Source organism: Chanodichthys erythropterus, chromosome 18 (assembly GCF_024489055.1).
Source record: "Chanodichthys erythropterus isolate Z2021 chromosome 18, ASM2448905v1, whole genome shotgun sequence".
Taxonomy (NCBI): domain Eukaryota; kingdom Metazoa; phylum Chordata; class Actinopteri; order Cypriniformes; family Xenocyprididae; genus Chanodichthys; species Chanodichthys erythropterus.
The window spans coordinates 31,209,383-31,229,511 of NC_090238.1; the positions used below are offsets into that span (position 1 = coordinate 31,209,383).

Consider the following 20,129-nt stretch of genomic DNA (forward strand, 5'->3'; position numbering starts at 1 on the left):
CTCAAAATGCCTCTGCATTTTATTCAGCTATAGGATGTCTTTTCCATATTAGAGATCTCCAGTAAATATGTTTTATTACTCCTGTGAGTCTCACTTGTGGACTTTCTGTGTGAGGGCGCCCTCCGGTGTTGAGTATGAATGAAACAAATTACATGTTTACAGTTTAACGTTCCATAATGCTCATATATTTCAGGCAAAAATAGAAAAAAATACTGCTCTCTTGGTGGTATCGGCAAGTCCTGCAGACTTATTTTCATGGAACCCAAAAAAAAAAAAAACATCCACATTGGCAAGCTAACTTTCTTGGAATGCGGGTCGTGAGTCTCATCTTTCATATTTGATGACATGTTTTTACGCGACAGTAGCAGCATTAAGGTGCAATACTGCCACCTACTGTATGTTGAGATGTCAACTAGATACTGGCGCTGGATTAATTACGTGTCATATTATCATATGTGTATCATTCATTTTAAATATTATGGTTACCGCAAATACCGGTATATTGCAACACCCCTAATTAACATGATACCGATATTTAATTTTTTAAATATCACGATTATTGTCAATACCGGTACATCACAACACCCCGATTGTAGAGACTGCAATATTTACCTTTATAAAGTTTGGCATCATGCAGCATGAGTCGACTGATCAAGCAGAGTTTATTGTTGTCAGCGGCCGGCTCCAAAGCCACCTGGCAGAACACCTCCCTGAGGCCAACTAAAGAAACAACGACAAGAACAAAACCTCTGCATTTTTATAAAAATAAGCTACATAAAAGCATGTCTGAAAACCCTGGAAACATTTCTTCTAAGGAAAATGCATTAAAATGTGTAAATAAATATAGATTGTTATGAGAATTAAATAATATAAATGAGAATTATGACAATAAGCTAAAAATAACATTATTATTACAAACAAATACAAAATAAGAAAAATAATTTTACATTTATTTTATATAAAAATATACAACAACAAAAAACAACAAAACACACACACACAATCAACAGGGTTAATCAGACTATAGTGTTTCCACTATAGATTTAGGGTGCATTCACACTTGCAGTTCGCGTCTCTTCATTTCTTAGGTCCGGACCGAAAAAGGAAAATGTCGCTTAGCATTCACACTGTGATTTTTAACAACAAAAATTACGTATCATTACATATATTTTTCACCGGAACTTACCAAACATCCAATGCTGTGTGCTTGAGAATTCTGTCCTTTTTAGGTCATTTTTTTGTTTCCTTTATATGTCTTTGGTTTGTGTAGCATTCATATGTCAGTCGAATCTCACCAGAGTTTGTTTGGTGCGCACCAGGGCTCAGATGACAGCGTTCACACTTATTCAAATGAACAGATCAATTGCACCAGAGTGAACCAAAGCATGCCAAGTGTGAACACACCCTCAGAAGGGCTAAATCTATATTTTCACTATAGATTCAGAAGGGCTTACTACAGCCATGAAACAAATGCCGTGAAAATTTCACTGTATTGTTAAAAGTTATGATAAAGAACCAGTTCTTAGTTCACAAGTTCTCAATGCTCCCAATGGTCTACCTGAGTAGCCAATGATCTTCTGGAACCATGGGCCAAGTCTGAGGGCAAAGGTCTGATGAGCCATAACAGCAGAGTGAAGAATCTCCACCCGCAAAGGTTTCTGGATAATGTGCTCTGAGTTACGCTGCAGAGGAAAGACAAATGTGAAATAGTCATTACATCTAACCAAACACTACAAAAAGCTTTTTTAAAAATGGGTGTATAGTGTACCAAGTATGTTTACCCTTATATTTTCCTTGGCTTCTTGACAGGATCTGAGGGTGCCTCTCTTCACTGCTTTCCGCCCCTGACATTATAATAACAGCACTAATGAAAAGTCTGTACGTTGACCATGTAAGACCATGTGGAAAGTGGATGCTCAGAACACTCACTTCCTTGTCAATGAGTGCAGTGTAGATTTGAGCCTGATTCTGGTCACAGGCGATTGCTCGCTGAAGTGTGTAGATGACGTGGTCATATGAGTGATGTTCATCGTTGTAGAGCACACAGTAGTAGGTGTCTTCTTTCACTCTAGACACAACATTAAACAACATTAAGCTTGAGCCCTTTTTTTTTTTTTGCTAAAGTCGGAGAACGGTTTGGAATTTCCAGCTGGTGGGTTTTAGTAACTGCATATCTCACTTTGGCTTCAGCTCTTCTGATAGTTCATTGATCTCTTCCCAAACCAGCATGTCTGTCGTGTACCGCAGCAGCAGGTGGAACAGCATCTGAGCCCTTTCCTGAAGGTCTGGATCCATCACACACTCGTCCTGTGACACACATAATGGCAACTGTCACGGGGAGTCGTTTAGCTTTTAGTTGTTCATAGAATGTTGTAGGTGAGCACAAAACAAGAATAACCAATCTATTAATTCACCCTTAAGTAAATATTTAGCTAAATGTCCAAGCTGCTCATTTGCATATAATGAAAGTGAATGGGGACTGTTAAGCTTCAAAGCACCATAAATGTTTATGACTCATCAATACACACTGTTTGATGTCAATGATTATAAGAAAACTAAAGACCAGTGTTCTCACATTTAATTTCCATGACTTTTCTATGGTTCCAAATGATTGTAACTTTTCTAGAACTGTTTTTGTTCTTACAAGTTCTTCCAAAACTGCATTTTTTGATCAAAAAATACAATAAAAACAGAAATATTGTGAAATATTATAACAATTTAAAATAACTGCTTTCTATTTACTATATTTTAAAATGTAATTTATTCCTGTGATGTCAAAGCTGACTTTTCAGCATACAGTCTTTAGTCACATGATCCTTCAGAAATCAGTTTAATAAGCTGATTTGCTGCTCAAGAAACGTTTCTTATTATCCATGTTGAAAACTGTTGAGCTGCTTATTATTTTTGTGTAAACCATGATACATTTCTTTTTCATAATCCTTTGATGAACAGGTTCAGATAAACAGAATTTGAAATAGAATCTTGACATTACACATTATAAATGTCTTTAATATCACTTTTGATCAATTTAATGTGTCCCCACTGAATAGAAGTATTAAAGGGTTAGTTCACCCAAAAATGAAAATTATGTCATTAATGACTCACCCTCATGTTGTTCCAAACTCCGTTCATCTTCGGAACACAGTTTAAGATATTTTAGATTTAGTCCGAGAGCTTTCTGTCCCTCCATTGAAAATGTGTACGGTATACTGTCCATGTCCAGAAAGGTAATAAAAACATCATCAAAGTAGTCCATGTGACATCAGTGGGTTAGTTAGAAGTTTTTGAAGCATCAAAAATACATTTTGGTCCAAAATTAACAAAAACTACGACTTTATTCAGCATTGTCTTCTCTTATCGGTCTATTGTCAATCCGGGTTCACGACTCCAGTGACGCTGCTGATGTAAGATGCTGCTGACGTGTTATCCAGTGCGCCCGAGCTTCGTTTACAGTCTGAGGGAGACGCACACTGTATTCAAGCTATTCTACATTGTTTGCATTTTGGTATTGCTATATTTTTTAAAATGGTGCGTAAGTGTGCATGTCACGGATGTCCTAATCGCCAAAAACAACGACGTAAAACTGCATTACCAAAGCCGACAGATGAAAGGATTCAATGGAATCAGTTCAATGGAATCAATTCAATGGAAAGGATTCCGGAAGAGAAGACATTTTTTCGATGCTTCAAAAACTTCTAACTAACCCACTGATGTCACATGGACTACTTTGATGATGTTTTTATTACCTTTCTGGACATGGACAGTATACCGTACATACATTTTCAATGGAGGGACAGAAAGCTCTCGGACTAAATCTAAAATATCTTAGGTCTTACGGGTTTGGAACCACATTAGGGTGAGTCATTAATGACATAATTTTAATTTTTGGGTGAACTAACCCTTTAATTTCTTACTGATCCCACACTTTGGAATAGTAGAATATAGGGTTATAATTGAAATTTCAGATCTACAGTGAGTAAGAAGATTTTCAGTGAATAATTATTTAAATTTTGGCCTTTGTCTCACATGACTTCAGTAGATTTTAAATTTAGTGCACGAGTTGTGTGCACCACACAAAAAAGAAAAGAACAGCTTGAACATTGTGCTAAACATCTCCTTTTGTGTTCCACAGAAAAAAAAACAAAGTCATACAGGTTCAGAACAACAAATGATGCAGAGAATTTAAATTCTGTGGGTGAATTATTCCTTTACAATCTTTTAAGTGCCTTTTTACTGCTATTTTAGGGACAACAGGCTCGCAAAGGGAAGATCACAAAAACACAACATCACAAAAACTCACTGTTGTTTATTCTCATTTGTATATTTGTCTGATATCTGGCAGGAATTCAAGCTCCCAAAGGTCTACTGCTCTAACCTTCTAAAAATCCTCAATTTCCTCAACACCACAATCTGTAATATCTCCTAAAAGCCAGTCACTCCAATAATAGTTCAGTTACAGAAAGTGCTCATAATTTGACTGCGCAAGCAGCAAAAAGATAGGACGCAAAACATGGCAAAGCCTTTGTACAGGATATGATGTTTGTTTATTTTGTTTAATGTCCATCTGTTATGTTCATTATGTGCATGTTTAGATCTCGCCTGAGGGTGTCAAACACAAAAAAAAAGGGCACCTGCTGTTTTCCAACAAAGGTAAGGATGCGGTGAGTGGCTATGAGTGAGTGTGGATCACCAGCCTGATCTTATCACGGCGGATCTATTGAGTTATGTGACCGCTGAAGCAGACCATCTGTTTTCCAGGCCAAAATCCAGGCACACAGCTAGAAATCAGTCATGATTACGTGCCATATCAGTACATCATCGCTTCTGATAGAATACTGGGATTTAAATGAATGTTTATGCCCTTAAACACCAACAAGTCTGTCAGTTTCATTCTAATACATTTATTTACTTGTACAACAAACCTTCCCACAAAAGACTTTTCTTATTCTCCTACTCCTGAAGTTTTTTTTTTCCAGCTGGTTTTGCATCACAGCCCTCCTGTGTGTCACTTTCCCACACACTTTGTGTTTTTCCCACAGAGGGAGGGTTGGGGGTTAGCAAATGCAAGGGCAGAACGGCTCCTCTGACCTCAAGGCAGGAAGTTAGTTCAGCAATACTGTTCATGGAAAAATCTACAACAATCTTAACATCGATAAGCTTCTGGAGAATGAACTGTACCGTTTCCATAGTAACTGAAGTGCCAGGGTCGTGTTGAGAGCAGCAGGGTCCGGTCTTCCAAGCCTCCAAGTCGCCACAATCGCAAAAACCTCCTCCTGCTGAGGCATGCATCTGCGGTTGCAATGTAAATAAATAAATAATATAGCATATAAGATGAGAAAATAATTATATTTCGATGGAGATAATTCGTAATTAGTAGACCTTTGCCAGTGGCGAGACAATAGCATAGTGGGCAGCGCTACAACACATGGTGCAACTGTGCTTTAAGAGATCAGAGTTTGAGTCCTGGCTCAGGGTTTAGCTTTCTCAAGCCAACATAGTTTGTTTGAAATGTACATTTATGAGGCAGTCATGGCCTAATGGATAGAGAGTCAGACTGGTAACCTGAAGGTTGTGGGTTTGAGTCTTAATACTGGCAAAAAATGACAGCCCTTGAGTAAGACACCTAACTCACAATCGCTCCCCACATGCCACAGCAAAAATGGCTACCCACTGTTCCGGGTGGGTGTTTCACTACTCACTACTCCTAATGTGTGTACACTAACTGGATGGGTTTAAATGCAGAGGGAATTTCCAAGTATGGGTTCCCGTACTTGGCCTTCACATGTCACTTTCAGTATATACAGTTACAGCATAAATGAGAACACCCCCTCTGAAACTTCTGAAAGTCAGCAATTACTCAATTACTTAGAAGACATGTTAGGGTTCTTTAGAGATATAATGTTCCAGCATGTCTGCTTAACCAATTACCAAAGAAGCATGTCAAAATTATTCAGGAAAATAAGATTTTCTTATCAAGGTGATAAAATGTTGTGTAGCAAAAATGAGTACACCCTCCTAAAAGTTACGAAATTTTCTAGTGTAAGTTTAAGGCAATGTTTGATCAACAGGTAAGTATGTTGAACCAAAACATTTAAAGAGAAGTAATTTCTTGACAATTAATCTGTTATATAGCCCACTGAATCATTCTCAGACTTAATGCTGACAACAATGGAACCACTTGGGAGAGAGAATTGTCAGGAGACTTATTTCTCAGCACAAAAGAGGACAGAGGATTACCAAATCATTGTTTTAAGTGTGAAAATATAGCAAAAGTAACACAGAAATTCAAAAACAATGGACTTGTGAAATAATCAGGCCTTCATTTTAAGCTTTCATTTAGTGATGAGGGATTTTTTTGCTAGACAAAGAGTAGGAGAAATACCAAGCGAGTGTCTCCGAGCCAGCAATGCTATGAAAAGAGTGACTGTTTATCTCACAGCGTAAGATGCAGCCTGCAGAAATGACATGCATGGTTGTTGTTCTCACTGGAACCTCCTACGGTAGCCGAAGCACAATAAAGTCAGTTAGCCATTTCCAAAGCCCATATTTACAAAATATAGAATCTGGGAATCAATAATCTGGTCTCATGAGACCAAATCAATAAATTTTGATCTAACAGCATCCAAAATGTTATGGTGTTGCTAGAGGAGGAGTACAGTGAGAAGTGCCTGGTTCCCACAGTAAAGTTCAGTGGTAAAGCTCTTATATAGGGATGTATGAGTGCTGAAGGTGTGAGGGAGTTGTGTCATGAATTCCCACACCACTGTGTAATTTAATACACAAACTTGAAACAGAAGATATTACCATTTCCTCATTCCCTGCATTGTTGGGTATTTTTTCAACATGACAATGAGGATATGCGTTCTCCCATGGTGAAAAACCTTCTGTGGACATGTACTGCACTCAGTCTTAACACTCTTGAGCACCTGTGGGGGATTCTGTAGAGATGAGTTGAGCAACACTCCCCATTAAAGATCAGGGCATTTAAGGAGCTCATCATCCAAGAGTTAAACAGGACAGATGTGACAATTTGTCATGAAATTGTACACTCTGTGCCAGGAAGGTTCAGAGCAGTATATTCAAAGTTATGGAGGGCATACTAAGTGCTAGAATATTATACGTTTGTTGAATTAAATCTAGGGTGTACTCATGTCTGCAATCCTTAATCTAAACAAAATTGGCTAATTTACTTATTTTATGGCTATTAATGACATATATTTCTCAGTTTTTATTATTAATATGTTTAATATATTTTAGTTTTGCCATCTTTCCATAAATTGCATTAGTGATCATAAAGAAAAGACATCTTTTGTATTTGTTCAGAGGGGGTGTACTCATTTATGCTGTGCACTGTATTATCAAGGTTTATACCAAAACTTATCACAGTTAGTTTGATTTAAAAAATAACAATAAAATAATATTTATAATAATAATAATGAGTGCATGTACCTTGTAGCGATGACTTTTGTGCACACTCTTCTGGAAGCATTCGATGCAGAGTACACAGGTAGGATCTATTGCACAATCCCTGGAAATACATATAAGGATGATTCAAGGCAAGGAAAGCAATAGTGTCAAAAGCAACCTATATATTTTGTACAACATCTAAAAAGGCTTCTCATAAACTCATCAGAAAAACTTCATAGAAGTATAAGTTCGACTCCAGTGTTTGACTAATATCGTTTTTTTTATTGGCTAACGCTTAAAAAAAAACATTATTTTTTGTATGAAAGAAGGAAAAAGAAAAATAATAATAATAGCCTAATCACTCAAGTACAGGAATTTAATGGGCGTCACTCCTGAAACTTCAAGCATGAAATACAAAAGATATATTCAATTCTGAATTGATTATATATCGCCTAGATAGCGCGCAAGGAGCAGTCCCTTTATAATCACTAAAAAGCTGTCACTCATTTTTAGGGCTGGGTATTGTTCAAAAATGTTCGATACCGAGATGATACCGATACCTGAACGATACCTTTTTCGATACCAATTTTATAAAATCTGTTTTAACAAGATTACATTATCTCAAAAAGTCTTTGGTTTTATATTTTAACTTTGTTGACTTTTTTTACAGACTCAAAGACTCATCTCCTGATCCACTGCAAGGAATAAAAAAGCACAAATGAACAAAATTTAACCAACACAATAAATCAGTGCAAATAGTTTTAATAAAGTTTAGTTCTCAATGCCAAAATTCAGTATGTGAGGCTCACTGCAGATCTTTTTAAATATTATAAATATAAAAATATTATTATTAACAATATATACAGAAAATGTTGTACATTTTAAAGATTAATTCATTAATTTGGTGCACTTTGAGAGTTCAAAATAAAGAGCTCCAACCCATGTTCATTGTGCAAATTGAACAAAGATAAAGTCTGTGCATCCACCCGCCAACTGTCCAATGATATTCTCTGATTTATCCAATTATCATCTGATCATCACATTACAATTATTAAAATTCTCAGTGTTAAGCATGATGATATGGTAACTTATTACACAGGCTGCTTATAAATTATAATTTCTTTCAAATTAAAGTTCTTATTTGGCTTAATTGCATTTCCTTAGCCTAAAAACAGGCTTCATTCCCTTAAACATTAAATTGTCACTGTTTCCTTACATAATTTCTGGATATATATAATTATATAATTTCTGTGTGTTAGGCTTGTGTCTAGTTAGTTAAAGCTGTTAAGATATAAAGCAATAGGAGGTGCTCTAGACACACGTTTTCCTTGATTGATTCTCTCTGAAGAGAAATACATTCTGAAGAAACACCTCTGATTGGCCATTGCGTTCAATAAATCAACAGACATGTCTGTCATCTGCTAGCTACACTGCTCAATGCAGCATAAACAGAGATAAGCACTGGATCATTTGCCATATCGCCAATATTCTATTATTACAAAGGTCTAAACGCAATAAGCAGCAGCAGAGAGTGGATTTTGAGTGAGAAAATTCCATGCTAGCCTTAAGTCCGAGGCCAGAGGAAGCCTTGCTCAGCCTTACAAACTCGGTCTATGATTATTTACCTTTGCCTATTGTTCTTATTCTGTTCATTGGTTATTTTAGGCCTATTTGTAAGTAGGGTTGCAAAGGGGCGGAAAGTTTCCGGTAAATTTCCGGAAACTTTCCACGGAAACTTAACCTGGGGAATTTTGGAAATATTCCAATTTGGAAACTTAACAAAAATTTTGGGAAATTTATATAGATTTATAATATTTATATAAAATGTATCATATACAAACATAAATATAAACATTTTGTTTGGTCATAACATGAAATTTCTTTTTCGCATTCAATTAATTCTAATTTAGTAAATATGCAAAATAAATATTTATTGCTTAATATTTTTTTGGAACCTGTGATACTTTTTTTAGGATTCATTGATGAATAAAAGGTTAAAAAGAACAGCATTTATTCAAAATAGAAATATTTTCTAACAATATCACTTTTTTCTTTTTTTTATCAATTTCACACATCCTTGCTGAATAAAAGTATTTATTTCTTTCAAAAAAAGAAAAAAAATTACTGACCCCAAAATTTAAAATGGTAGTGTATATTGTTACAAAATATTTCTATTTTAAATAAATGCTGTTCTTTACATTTTTATTCATCAAAGAATCCTGAAAAAAGTATCACAGGTTATAAAAAATATTAAGCAGCACAACTGTTTCCAACATTGATAATTGAGTATCAAATTAGCATATTAGAATAACTTCTGAAGGATCATATGACACTGAAGATGGATTAATGATGCTGAAAATTCAGCATTGCGTCACAGAAATAAATTATATTTTAATGTACAGTATATTAAAATAGAAAACCATTATTTTGAATTGTAGTTATATTTCACAATATTACTGTCTTTTCTGTATTTTTGATCAAATGTGCATGTTATGGACTGGGAGAATGCACAGTGCATGCAGGGGGTGTGGCCTCAATAGCCCTGCAGTAAGTAGTGTGCTGTGTGAATGTCAGGGTAAAAATTCAACTGAAATTGCATTAAATCTGGTTGTTTTAACCAAAATTATCAACTACATTAAGTACTCTGTTATAGGCTAACATGCAATTTTGCAAATTACCTGTTTATTCCCATTAATTCCCATATATTCCCGTTAATTCCCATGGAAAGTTTCCAGCTTTGAAAATTCCCAGAATTTTGCAACCCTATTTGTAAATGGATTTAGTTGTTTTCATGAACCTGCTGGCTGAGAATAAATCACATTTAACTCATCTTAATTAACTGTCTAATTATTTGTGACCCATGTATTGTAAAATGATGCAATGTGAGAGTAGGCATTGAAGTCCACCCAATTCACCAAGGTCCACTCACTTTAAAATGTCTGGCCTCGTCATTAACTTGAATAAGTAAAATGTGCATTATCCACTGACGAGGCTGTCCAATGAACATCAAATTGCCCAAATACCGGCCCATCAATCAGTCTTGCTGATGTACTTCTTACAAACATACATATGAGTTGATGGTGACTGCATAAACTGTGAAGTATATCATTAAACGGTCTCCATTCTAACCTGCAGGAGTAGACAGTCTCGCCCTCTTTAAAGACACGTCCACACAGCTGAGCCGATGAGCTGCTGTTGTATTGTTGGAGCTTCTCCAGGCCGATGCAGGGGTCCTCCCCAAAAAGAAAGCACTCCAGAGGATACAGGAGGCGTTCCTCCACTTTTTGCTCCTCCTCCCCTTGTTGTGGCTCTGTCTCCAGGCAGAAAATAAGGGGGACCTGCTCCCCCAAATAGCGGAGTATAGCAACCCCTCTGTTTGAAGCCTCCTGCCATTTCTGGTGGCAAAAGAGAAAGAGCATAAACAATATAATAACTAAATAAATATATTAAATGATTACATGATGAAACATAGAATTTATAATGTTATATTTTTGAAATATACATGTCATGAAAGCTTTAGATCCTACTCATTGCAATTGCATGGAAAAGAGTGACTAGTACACGTATCAGATTTTGTCCTTTGTTTTCTATGGGGCAGCATAGTTTAAAAAAAAATAAAAGTCAAGCTTGGCAACTAGTCTAAAAATGTTCTTAATTGTTGGCATATGTCTTAATGCACAAAATGCAATGTAATGATTTGCACCAATCAAACCAAGAAGTTTTAGAGCTAATTAATGCACTGAGAAACCATCTCATAAATGGTCTTTGACCCCTAGCAGCATAATCAAACATACCAGTTCATGCCAAAATAATCTGTTTGACTGAATAAACCTCACTGTCTGCAGAAAGATCAGTCAAGAAAGGACCAAGGGTCAGTCCTGACGCAAACAACTTGACACTTATTTCCAAAGAGCTGGTTATTTACAATGTCAACTGACTAACAATTGAGGCTGTTATGCAACGCAATATTCTGAGCTGGCACAGCTACATTATAGTATAATATGAAAGAAGATTCATGTTCCATCTCTGATTATCAACAGGAAGAGATTCATCTCAAAATCACTTTCATTTTTAATCTTCAGAGAGAACGTCTACATACTTAAAAGGTATTAAAAGGAGAAAAAAGTTGTACGAAGCTGACGACTTGGTAGAATATTGTGTCCCTCAAACGGTCTTATTCAACCCAAAGTGAAATTAAAAGTCTTATAATTTATGGGTTTCATAAAGAAATGAAACCTTTAAAAGCATCAGCTCGAAAATTCAAAATAAAAAAACAGATTGTTTGCGCAATAATTTCCTATCAACTATTTAACACAAACTATTAACAGCTCATTTTACAAATTTAACGAGACAAAAACCAACGTACTAAATGCCATAAAATATGCGATGGTGTAGGACAGGGCGCAGTTAAATCTGATAAACAACAACCATGTCAACAAAATCTATTCTGACCAAAATGTTCATCATTAAATCGTAAATAACAATGAATCTAGAGGTTTATCACACAGACTCAGCGTATATCTTTCCCTGCTAAAAGCATAATCTATCGCAAAACGCGTGACATGCGATTGTATTTGCGTCTGAAGTGATTAAAATCACATATTTACCGTGCTCAACTGTACACCGTTCAGCGACTCCGCCATGATTCTAATGCCGCAAAGCGTCACCACAGCAACACATCCAGGACGGATTTGCAACAGTTTAAAAGTCTTGAAGGATTTAATACAATAATATAACTAAAAAGGTAAATATACATTGAAATGTCATTACAGATTGTTATCAAATTATAAAAGCATGTGGCTTGAGATACAAATTACATAACACACACACACACACACAAATAAAAGTTTATATTAATTATTTTATATTATATAAAACCAAAGTAATTATTGAATTGATTACTTTTATATTATTTTAATCATCAATATACTGGAAGACAAATTATTAATAACAAAGTTAATTTCCCCCTCCATTTTTTTTTTTTTTTTTACCAACTTTCACAATATAGCAAGGAATAATAGCTTATTTTAATGACATTTATATCCATGCTGTGTTCCACGGACGAAACAAAGTCATACGGGTTAGGAACAATATTTGTGAATTATGACAGAATTTGAAAGAAAGAAAGAAAGAAAGAAAGAAAGAAAGAAAGAAAGAAAGAAAGAAAGAAAGAAAGAAAGAAAGAAAGAAAGAAAGAAAGAAAGAAAGAAAGAAAGAAAGAAAGAAAGAAAGAAAGAAAGAAAGAAACATCTTCCCTGCAGCGCCCTCTTCAGGAACTTTTGAAGAGCAGTTGTGAATGCATGCAGCCCTCTATATATGGCATGCAAAAAAGATTTGGGTGTTTATTTTACGTTTAATAATCTAAAATTGCCTTTTTAAAATAGTAAATGCAGAAAAACTTTAAGGACCACGTTTCAGCATGCTCAAGTGCAACAAATACACTGCAACTTCAAGCAGTACAGTAAGGGAAAGTGAGGCAATTGAGCCACCACGTATCTAAAGATAAAATAATGAAAAAAATAAAGAAAATACGTCACCCTTTCATTGAAAGGGCTTTTATTTGACAAACAGGAAAAGAGATTAATGAAATGAACAGTGATACTGAGTAGAGTTTCTGCGACCATCCGGAAGAGGTAACTGTTTTATTCGTTTTAATAGGTGCAAAATATAGGAATAGAATCAAAACTTACCACAAACAACCAACTACTAGTGGCTATTATGTTTTGCCAGTCTTAAAAATGTGACAAAAGAATGCTTTCTAATGCAGCATCTCATCTTATAATAGCTACAGTGGGTACGGAAAGTATTCAGACCCCCTTTAATTTTTCACTCTTTAATATTGCAGCCATTTGCTAAAATCATTTAAGTTCTTTTTTTCCTCGTTAATGTACACACAGCACCCCATACTGACAGAAAAACACAGAATTGTTGACATTTTTGCAGATTTATTAAAAAAGAAAACTGAAATATCACATGGTCCTAAGTATTCAGACCCTTTGCTGTGACACTCATATATTTAACTCAGGTGCTGTCCATTTCTTCTGATCATCCTTGAGATGGTTCTACACCTTCATTTGAGTCCAGCTGTGTTTGATTATACTGATTGGACTTGATTAGGAAAGCCACACACCTGTCTATGTAAGACCTTACAGCTCACAGTGCATGTCAGAGCAAATGAGAATCATGAGGTCAAAGGAACTGCCTGAAGAGCTCAGAGACAGAATTGTAGCAAGGCACAGATCTGGCCAAGGTTACAAAAATATTTCTGCTGCACTTAAGGTTCCTAAGAGCACACTGGCCTCCATAATCCTTAAATGGAAGACGTTTGGGACGACCAGAACCCTTCCCAGAGCTGGCCGTCTGGCCAAACTGAGCTATCGGGGGAGAAGAGCCTTAGTGAGAGAGGTAAAGAAGAACCCAAAGATCACTGTGGCTGAGCTCCAGAGATGCAGTCGGGAGATGGGTGAAAGTTGTAGAAAGTCAACCATCACTGCAGCCCTCCACCAGTCGGGGCTTTATGGCAGAGTGACCCGACGGAAGCCTCTCCTCAGTGCAAGACACATGAAAGCCTGCATGGAGTTTGCCAAGATGGTGAGAAATAAGATTCTCTGGTCTGATGAGACCAAGATAGAACTTTTTGGCCTTAATTCTAAGCGGTGTGTGTGGAGAAAACCAGGAACTGCTCATCACCTGTCCAATACAGTCCCAACAGTGAAGCATGGTGGTGGCAGCATCATGCTGTGAGGGTGTTTTTCAGCTGCAGGGACAGGACGACCGGTTGCAATCGAGGGAAAGATGAATGCGGCCAAGTACAGGGATATCCTGGACGAAAACCTTCTCCAGAGTGCTCAGGACCTCAGACTGGGCCAAAAAGACAATGACCCTAAGCACACAGCTAAAATAACGAAGCAGTGGCTTCACAACAACTCCGTGACTGTTCTTGAATGGCCCAGCCAGAGCCCTGACTTAAACCAAATTGAGCATCGCTGGAGAGACCTAAAAATGGCGGTCCACCAACGTTTACCATCCAACCTGACAGAACTGGAGAGGATCTGCAAGGAGGAATGGCAGAGGATCCCCAAATCCAGGTGTGAAGAACTTGTTGCATCTTTCCCAAAAATGGCTGTATTAGATCAAAAGGGTGCTTCTACTAAATACTGAGCAAAGGGTCTGAATACTTAGGACCATGTGATATTTCAGTTTTTCTTTTTTAAATAAATCTGCAAAAATGTCAAAAATTCTGTGTTTTTCTGTCAATATGGGGTGCTGTGTGTACATTAATGAGGGAAAAAAATGAACTTAAATGATTTTAGCAAATGGCTGCAATATAACAAAGAGTGAAAAATTTAAGGGGGTCTGAATACTTTCCATACCCACTGTATATACACTACATTTGTATATCATACTATTGTTATGATATCAAAATATGATACTATATTGATATTATATACTGTCTATATTTTTTCTATAACAGGATAGAATGTTTATGATTTTGTGAATAAATGGATAAAAATAGTTTTCAATTTGATAATGGTAAGGTGGGTGTTTTTTTCCTCCTTTAAGCTCTACAAGCAAGCAAGCAAGCAAGCAAGAAAGAAAGAAAGAAAGAAAGAAAGAAAGAAAGAAAGAAAGAAAGAAAGAAAGAAAGAAAGAAAGAAAGAAAGAACGTTCCCTGCAGCGCCCTCTTCAGGAACTTTTGAGGAGCAGTTGTGAATGCATGCACCATGCATCCCTCTATATATGGCATGCGAAAAAGATTTGGGTGTTTATTTTACGTTTACTAATCTAAAAGTGCCTTATTAAAATATGACCCCATAGTAAACGCAGAAAAACATTATGCCAAATGTGTCTTAAGGACCACGTTTCATGTGCAAGTGCAACAAATACACTGCAACTTCAAGAAGTACAGTAAGGGAAAGCGAGGTAATTGAGCCACCACGTATCTAAAGATAAAATAATGAAAAAGATAATAAAATAATGTCAACATGACGTCACCCTTTCAAGGAAATGTAAAATAAAAATTGTATCAATACTTAAAGAAATGTCGTGATACATCAAACGTATTTGCATAGGCTATGACAAACTACTATTTTTCCTCCATCTTCACCTTACATGAGTGCATACATCTCACACGTCACAGCAGATATTGTAACTGAACAACTGCTCATCATTATCACTTCCTATGCTTCCTTTCAGCTGTGCAGGTGGATGCATTATAACGCGCTCGCGGGGATGAAAAAGACGTTTGGGCTTATATTTGACAAACAGGAAAAGAGATTAATGAAATGAACAGTGATTCTGAGTAGAGTTTCTGCGACCATCTGGAAGAGGTAACTGTTTTATTCGTTTTAATAGGTGCAAAATATAGGAGTAGAATCAAAACTTACCACAAACAACAACCAATAAATAGGCTACATCATGTTATTGACTTGTAAAGTCGAATTTTAGAAAACTACGAGTGGCTTTTAAGAGCTACATACACTACATTTTGATATCATACTATTGTTATGATATCAAAATATGATATTATATTGATATACTGTCTATATTTTTTCTGTTTATGATTTTGTGAATAAATGGATAAAAATAGTTTCCAATTTGATAATGGTAAGGTTTTTTTTTCCCCTCATTAAAGCTGTACACATCACATAGTTTCAGCCTATAACCTGTTTTATTTACCACAGTGTAGGTCCCTCATGGTGGTCGCCATATTTTTAGTACTGTAGGTCACATGATGAGGGGCTTTTAAAATGACATTTAAAATGAAAATTGACCTGTATGTTTAACCAGTACATTGGTGTGGTCACATTAGTGAAATACGAGTGAAATTTTGCGGCATTAAGATTCAGTTGGAGTGTAGCGACGTATGGTGCCCAACTCGCAGGAAAGTCCCTTTCAAACCAGGCACCTTTCTGTTAGTAATGCGGTGAATCTGTGCGACCAACTTAAACCTGTTGCGAAATCTGTGTGAGAAAATCTTTTCCCCTCACTTGAAATTCACAATTGCGTGATTCCCTATTAAAATGACTGGATTTCACCTGAAAAAATGTTGCTGAACAACAGTAAATGTGACCACACCTTAACTATGATTAAAAGTTATTTCCATTTCTGTAAATGAAACACTAATTTAACTTATTTTTTTCTATCATTTTGGATAGTCCCAGGTTCCCGGTGACCATGAACGCAACCAATTCGCCATTCCCAAACCACACAAACAGTTGTGAGCCGTCTTACGATCAAGAAAACCCACTTCCACTTGTGGCTCTCTACAGTATAGTCGTCACAGTAGGTCTGCCTGCTAACCTGATCACAGTCATCCTCACGTTCCTCGAAGTGTGTCGGAAGAACGTTCTTGGAATCTACCTCTTCAGCCTGTCAGTATGTGACCTGATGTATCTAGGTACACTTCCGCTCTGGGCCATTTACATCAACAGAGGCCATCACTGGGAATGGGGCTCTATGGCCTGTAAGGTCACCGGCTATGTGTTCTTCAACAACATGTACATCAGTATCTTCTTGATGTGCTGCATTTCCGTGGACCGCTTTGTCGGGGTGGTCTACGCCGTGGAGTCTCGAGGTCTGAGAAAGATGAGGCATGCTGTGATCATCACTGTTGTGATTGTGGCAGTCGTTGCTGTGGGACACCTGCCGGTTTTCATCATGAAAGAGGGCAACTCGGAGAAAATGGAGGAGAAGCGGTGCTTCGAACCAAGCAACCCTTCTGATGTGGTGACGGGACTCAACTATGCCCGCTTCTTCATCGGTTTCTTCATCCCGCTTTGCATCTTAATAGTCACCAACTTGGCCATCCTTGTTAACGTGCAAGCTAGCACGGGCCTGAAGCTACGGACCAAAGTCAAAGTTCGTAACCTGGCCATGGCTGTCGTCTTGTTCTTTCTGGTCTGCTTCACGCCATACCATATGATCCTTTTGCTACGTGCCATCAATTATAACTTTTCGAAGGAGAAATGTGACTTTGAAAGAAGTGTCTATGAACCCTATACCATCTCTCTGGGTTTGTCTACCATCAACAGTGCCTTGAATCCAGTTTTCTATGTGCTTACCAGTAACAGTGCTCATACGAGGATCCACAAAGGCCTGCAAGGGTTACGCAGCAGCTCAAGATCTTCTTCTTTTGCATGAATTTTTCTTTTTCTTTTTTCCATTTTCTCCGTTGGGACTTTGTCATTTTCATATAAACTGTTTAACATTGTAATGTTCAAAATTGAAATATGAAATGTACCTGTTTATATTTGTTATATTAAAATGAATCATCCATACATTTGACAGAATTGCAGTTACTATTTCCTAAATAAATAAATAGGAATGTTCTAAAAATTTTGATTGAAATTTTCTATCAAAATGTCATAACTCAGTCATCCGATGAAACAACTTCTCTCTGGTGACGTTTGGCGGACTTCTCTTATAGTTGTTTGCATAAATCCCGCCTCTTTCATACAGTTGATGGCAAGCTCACATTCAGATCTTCATCCATCCAATCAACAACCGCCGAATTGAACCATGTCCCCAACCTTCATTATTTTTTTGTTAATTTCCAGATATATTAATTTATTCAAAAATGCATTTAAAAGTGCAGTTCTTACATACAGTGAGTCTTAAAGGGATAGTTCACCTAAAAATGAAAATTACCCCATGATTTACTCACCCTCAATCAGACGAACACGGTTGGAGATATATTTAAAAATATCCTGGCTCTTTTAAGCTTTATAATGGTACTGAATAGAGATTTTGCAACCCAAAAAAGTGCATTCAGCCATCATAAAAAAAAATTCATACAGCTCTAGTGGGTTAATAAAGGCCTTCTGAAGTGATTGTTTTTTGTAAGAAAAATATTCATATTTAAACATAATGATGAGCGTGGAAGCGCAGAGGATAGAGCAAAACAAAACACCGGTCAGGAATTAGAATTAGAATTTTTAAAGAGAAATGTAGGAGGATTTCAAAATAAGAGAGCCATAATTGTTTAAAACTGTGAGCTGTCTAAGCTTACGCTACTCCTACATCATGCGTCAAACATCGCATCACGGGTTACCCGTTTGGTGTAAGTCGACTTGCGAAGTATGCCTACGGTTGTCTGCTGACAGTTAGTTATTTTAGTTGAAAAAGTTTTAAATATGGATTTTTTTTAATTATTTTTTTTTTTACAAAAATCCATCGCTTCGCTAACCCTTAGCATTAGGGTCATTAGCGCAGTCTCATTAGCGAAATTTCACAAGCAAAAATGGTCACCTGTCTTGTCAATAGTGTAGCGATGTTTGAAGCACTGTTCACACAAAAGTCACTTTCAAATCAAGCAGATTTCTGTTGATCAACACGGCAAATTACTCATATTTGTTGCGTATCTGCGTTGGGAATCTGACCTGAGACTCAAACCCATGACCTTTGGGTTACAAGTCCGACTCTCTATCCATTAGGCCACGACTGCCCCAGTATTTTGTTTAGAGCAAAACAAAACACCGGTCACAAATTAGAAATCTAAAACAAGAATTTTTAAAGAGAAATGTAGGAGGATTTCAAAATAAGAGAGCTATAATTGTTTAAAACTGCGAGAGCTGTCTAAGCTACATCATGCGTCAAACATCGCATCACGGGTTACCCGTTTGACGTAAGTGGACTTGCGAAATATGCCTACGGTTGTCTGCTAGTTATTCCAATTTTAGCTGAGAAAATTTTAAATATGTTTGTTTTTTTTACAAAATCCATCGCTTTGCTAGCATTAGGGTCATTAGCGCAGTCTCATTAGCGAAATTTCACAAGCAAAAATGGTCACCTGTCTTGTCAATAGTGTAGCGACGTTTGAAGCACTGTTCACACAGAAGTCACTTTCAAATCAAGCAGCTTTCTGTTGATCAACACGGCAAATTACCAATACTTGTTGCGTATCTGCATTGGGAATCTTTCACCCTCAATTTGACCTTTTTATCACAAAAAGGTTGTAAAATGTCATATGGTGCAACTTGTCAATAATGTAAGATTTGAGTTAATGCATATTTCTAAAAAAATAATTAAATATAAATATTTTTTATTTGAAAATGAGGAAAATTTTCTTTTTTACTGTTACACCACATTACAGTTTTTAGAGACATTCATTTGAAACTTTTTTTTTCTTTTTTTTTAAACTAGATTTTGAAAAGATATTTCCATGGTCATAGACCAACTTAAATTTATCTTAATGGTAATGTGTGTATTCAGAAGAACATTTTGAAATTGTTGTGTAATTTACGCATGAAGCCACAGACACTTGTAGAGGAAATGGTTAGAGATGCTGATGTGCAAAAAAGAGGATGTCTGTCATCTTGCAGGTGACAATGTAGACGTGTCTAGACTGTGTACCTGCATAAAGACACGTAACACACGTGTTTGATGAAAGGTTTATTTTTATAAATCAAAGGTGGTCAAACGTATCAGTTTAGTGATTAATTGCTCTCTAAAACTACCGAAAGTGAAGTTTATGTGTTTGGAAGCATTTGACGGTGCATTCAAGGGTAATTGTGGTTAAGCCACATCTGAATCAATCAGTTCTCTCTGAATCCTTCTTGATGCTTTAAACTTTGTTGTTGTAAGGACTTTGAGCATGAGAACGGATGCTCAAATGTGTTAACAAACTTTCCATGACCTTTTTTAACTGTCTGTGAACTTCCTATTTGCTATGCTTAACAACATGTAGAGAAGTTCTGTTTTCAGTTTGAATGCAAACACAA

General features: G+C 36.5%; 2 protein-coding genes across 2 annotated transcripts in view; one reads left to right on the forward strand and one right to left on the reverse strand.

Annotated features, from left to right (window-relative positions):
• Nucleotides 1-12,067, reverse strand: part of ubr1 (ubiquitin protein ligase E3 component n-recognin 1) — a 36,952-nt gene extending 24,885 nt beyond the window's left edge. Inside the window, exons 1-9 of the mRNA XM_067366639.1 lie at nt 12,015-12,067; nt 10,537-10,802; nt 7,450-7,528; nt 5,179-5,289; nt 2,180-2,307; nt 1,930-2,068; nt 1,782-1,844; nt 1,559-1,682; nt 613-720 (exon numbers count right to left, since the gene is read on the reverse strand). Coding sequence (XP_067222740.1) covers nt 613-720; nt 1,559-1,682; nt 1,782-1,844; nt 1,930-2,068; nt 2,180-2,307; nt 5,179-5,289; nt 7,450-7,528; nt 10,537-10,802; nt 12,015-12,050 — 1,054 coding nt within the window. The 5' untranslated portion in view covers nt 12,051-12,067. The remainder of the gene's footprint in view (nt 1-612; nt 721-1,558; nt 1,683-1,781; nt 1,845-1,929; nt 2,069-2,179; nt 2,308-5,178; nt 5,290-7,449; nt 7,529-10,536; nt 10,803-12,014) is intronic.
• Nucleotides 12,068-15,597: 3,530 nt separating this feature from the next.
• On the forward strand, nt 15,598-17,720 carry gpr132a (G protein-coupled receptor 132a). The gene is made up of 2 exons (XM_067368243.1): nt 15,598-15,737; nt 16,566-17,720. Exon 2 carries the CDS (start codon nt 16,585-16,587, stop codon nt 17,548-17,550), a length of 966 nt encoding a protein of 321 aa, XP_067224344.1. The 5' UTR covers nt 15,598-15,737; nt 16,566-16,584; the 3' UTR covers nt 17,551-17,720.
• The last annotated feature ends 2,409 nt before the right edge of the window (nt 17,721-20,129 follow it).

What these genes read in the sequence shown, in the direction of transcription:
- gpr132a (XM_067368243.1), top strand. Translation starts at nt 16,585, where the DNA reads ATGAACGCAACCAATTCGCCATTCCCAAACCACACAAACAGTTGTGAG.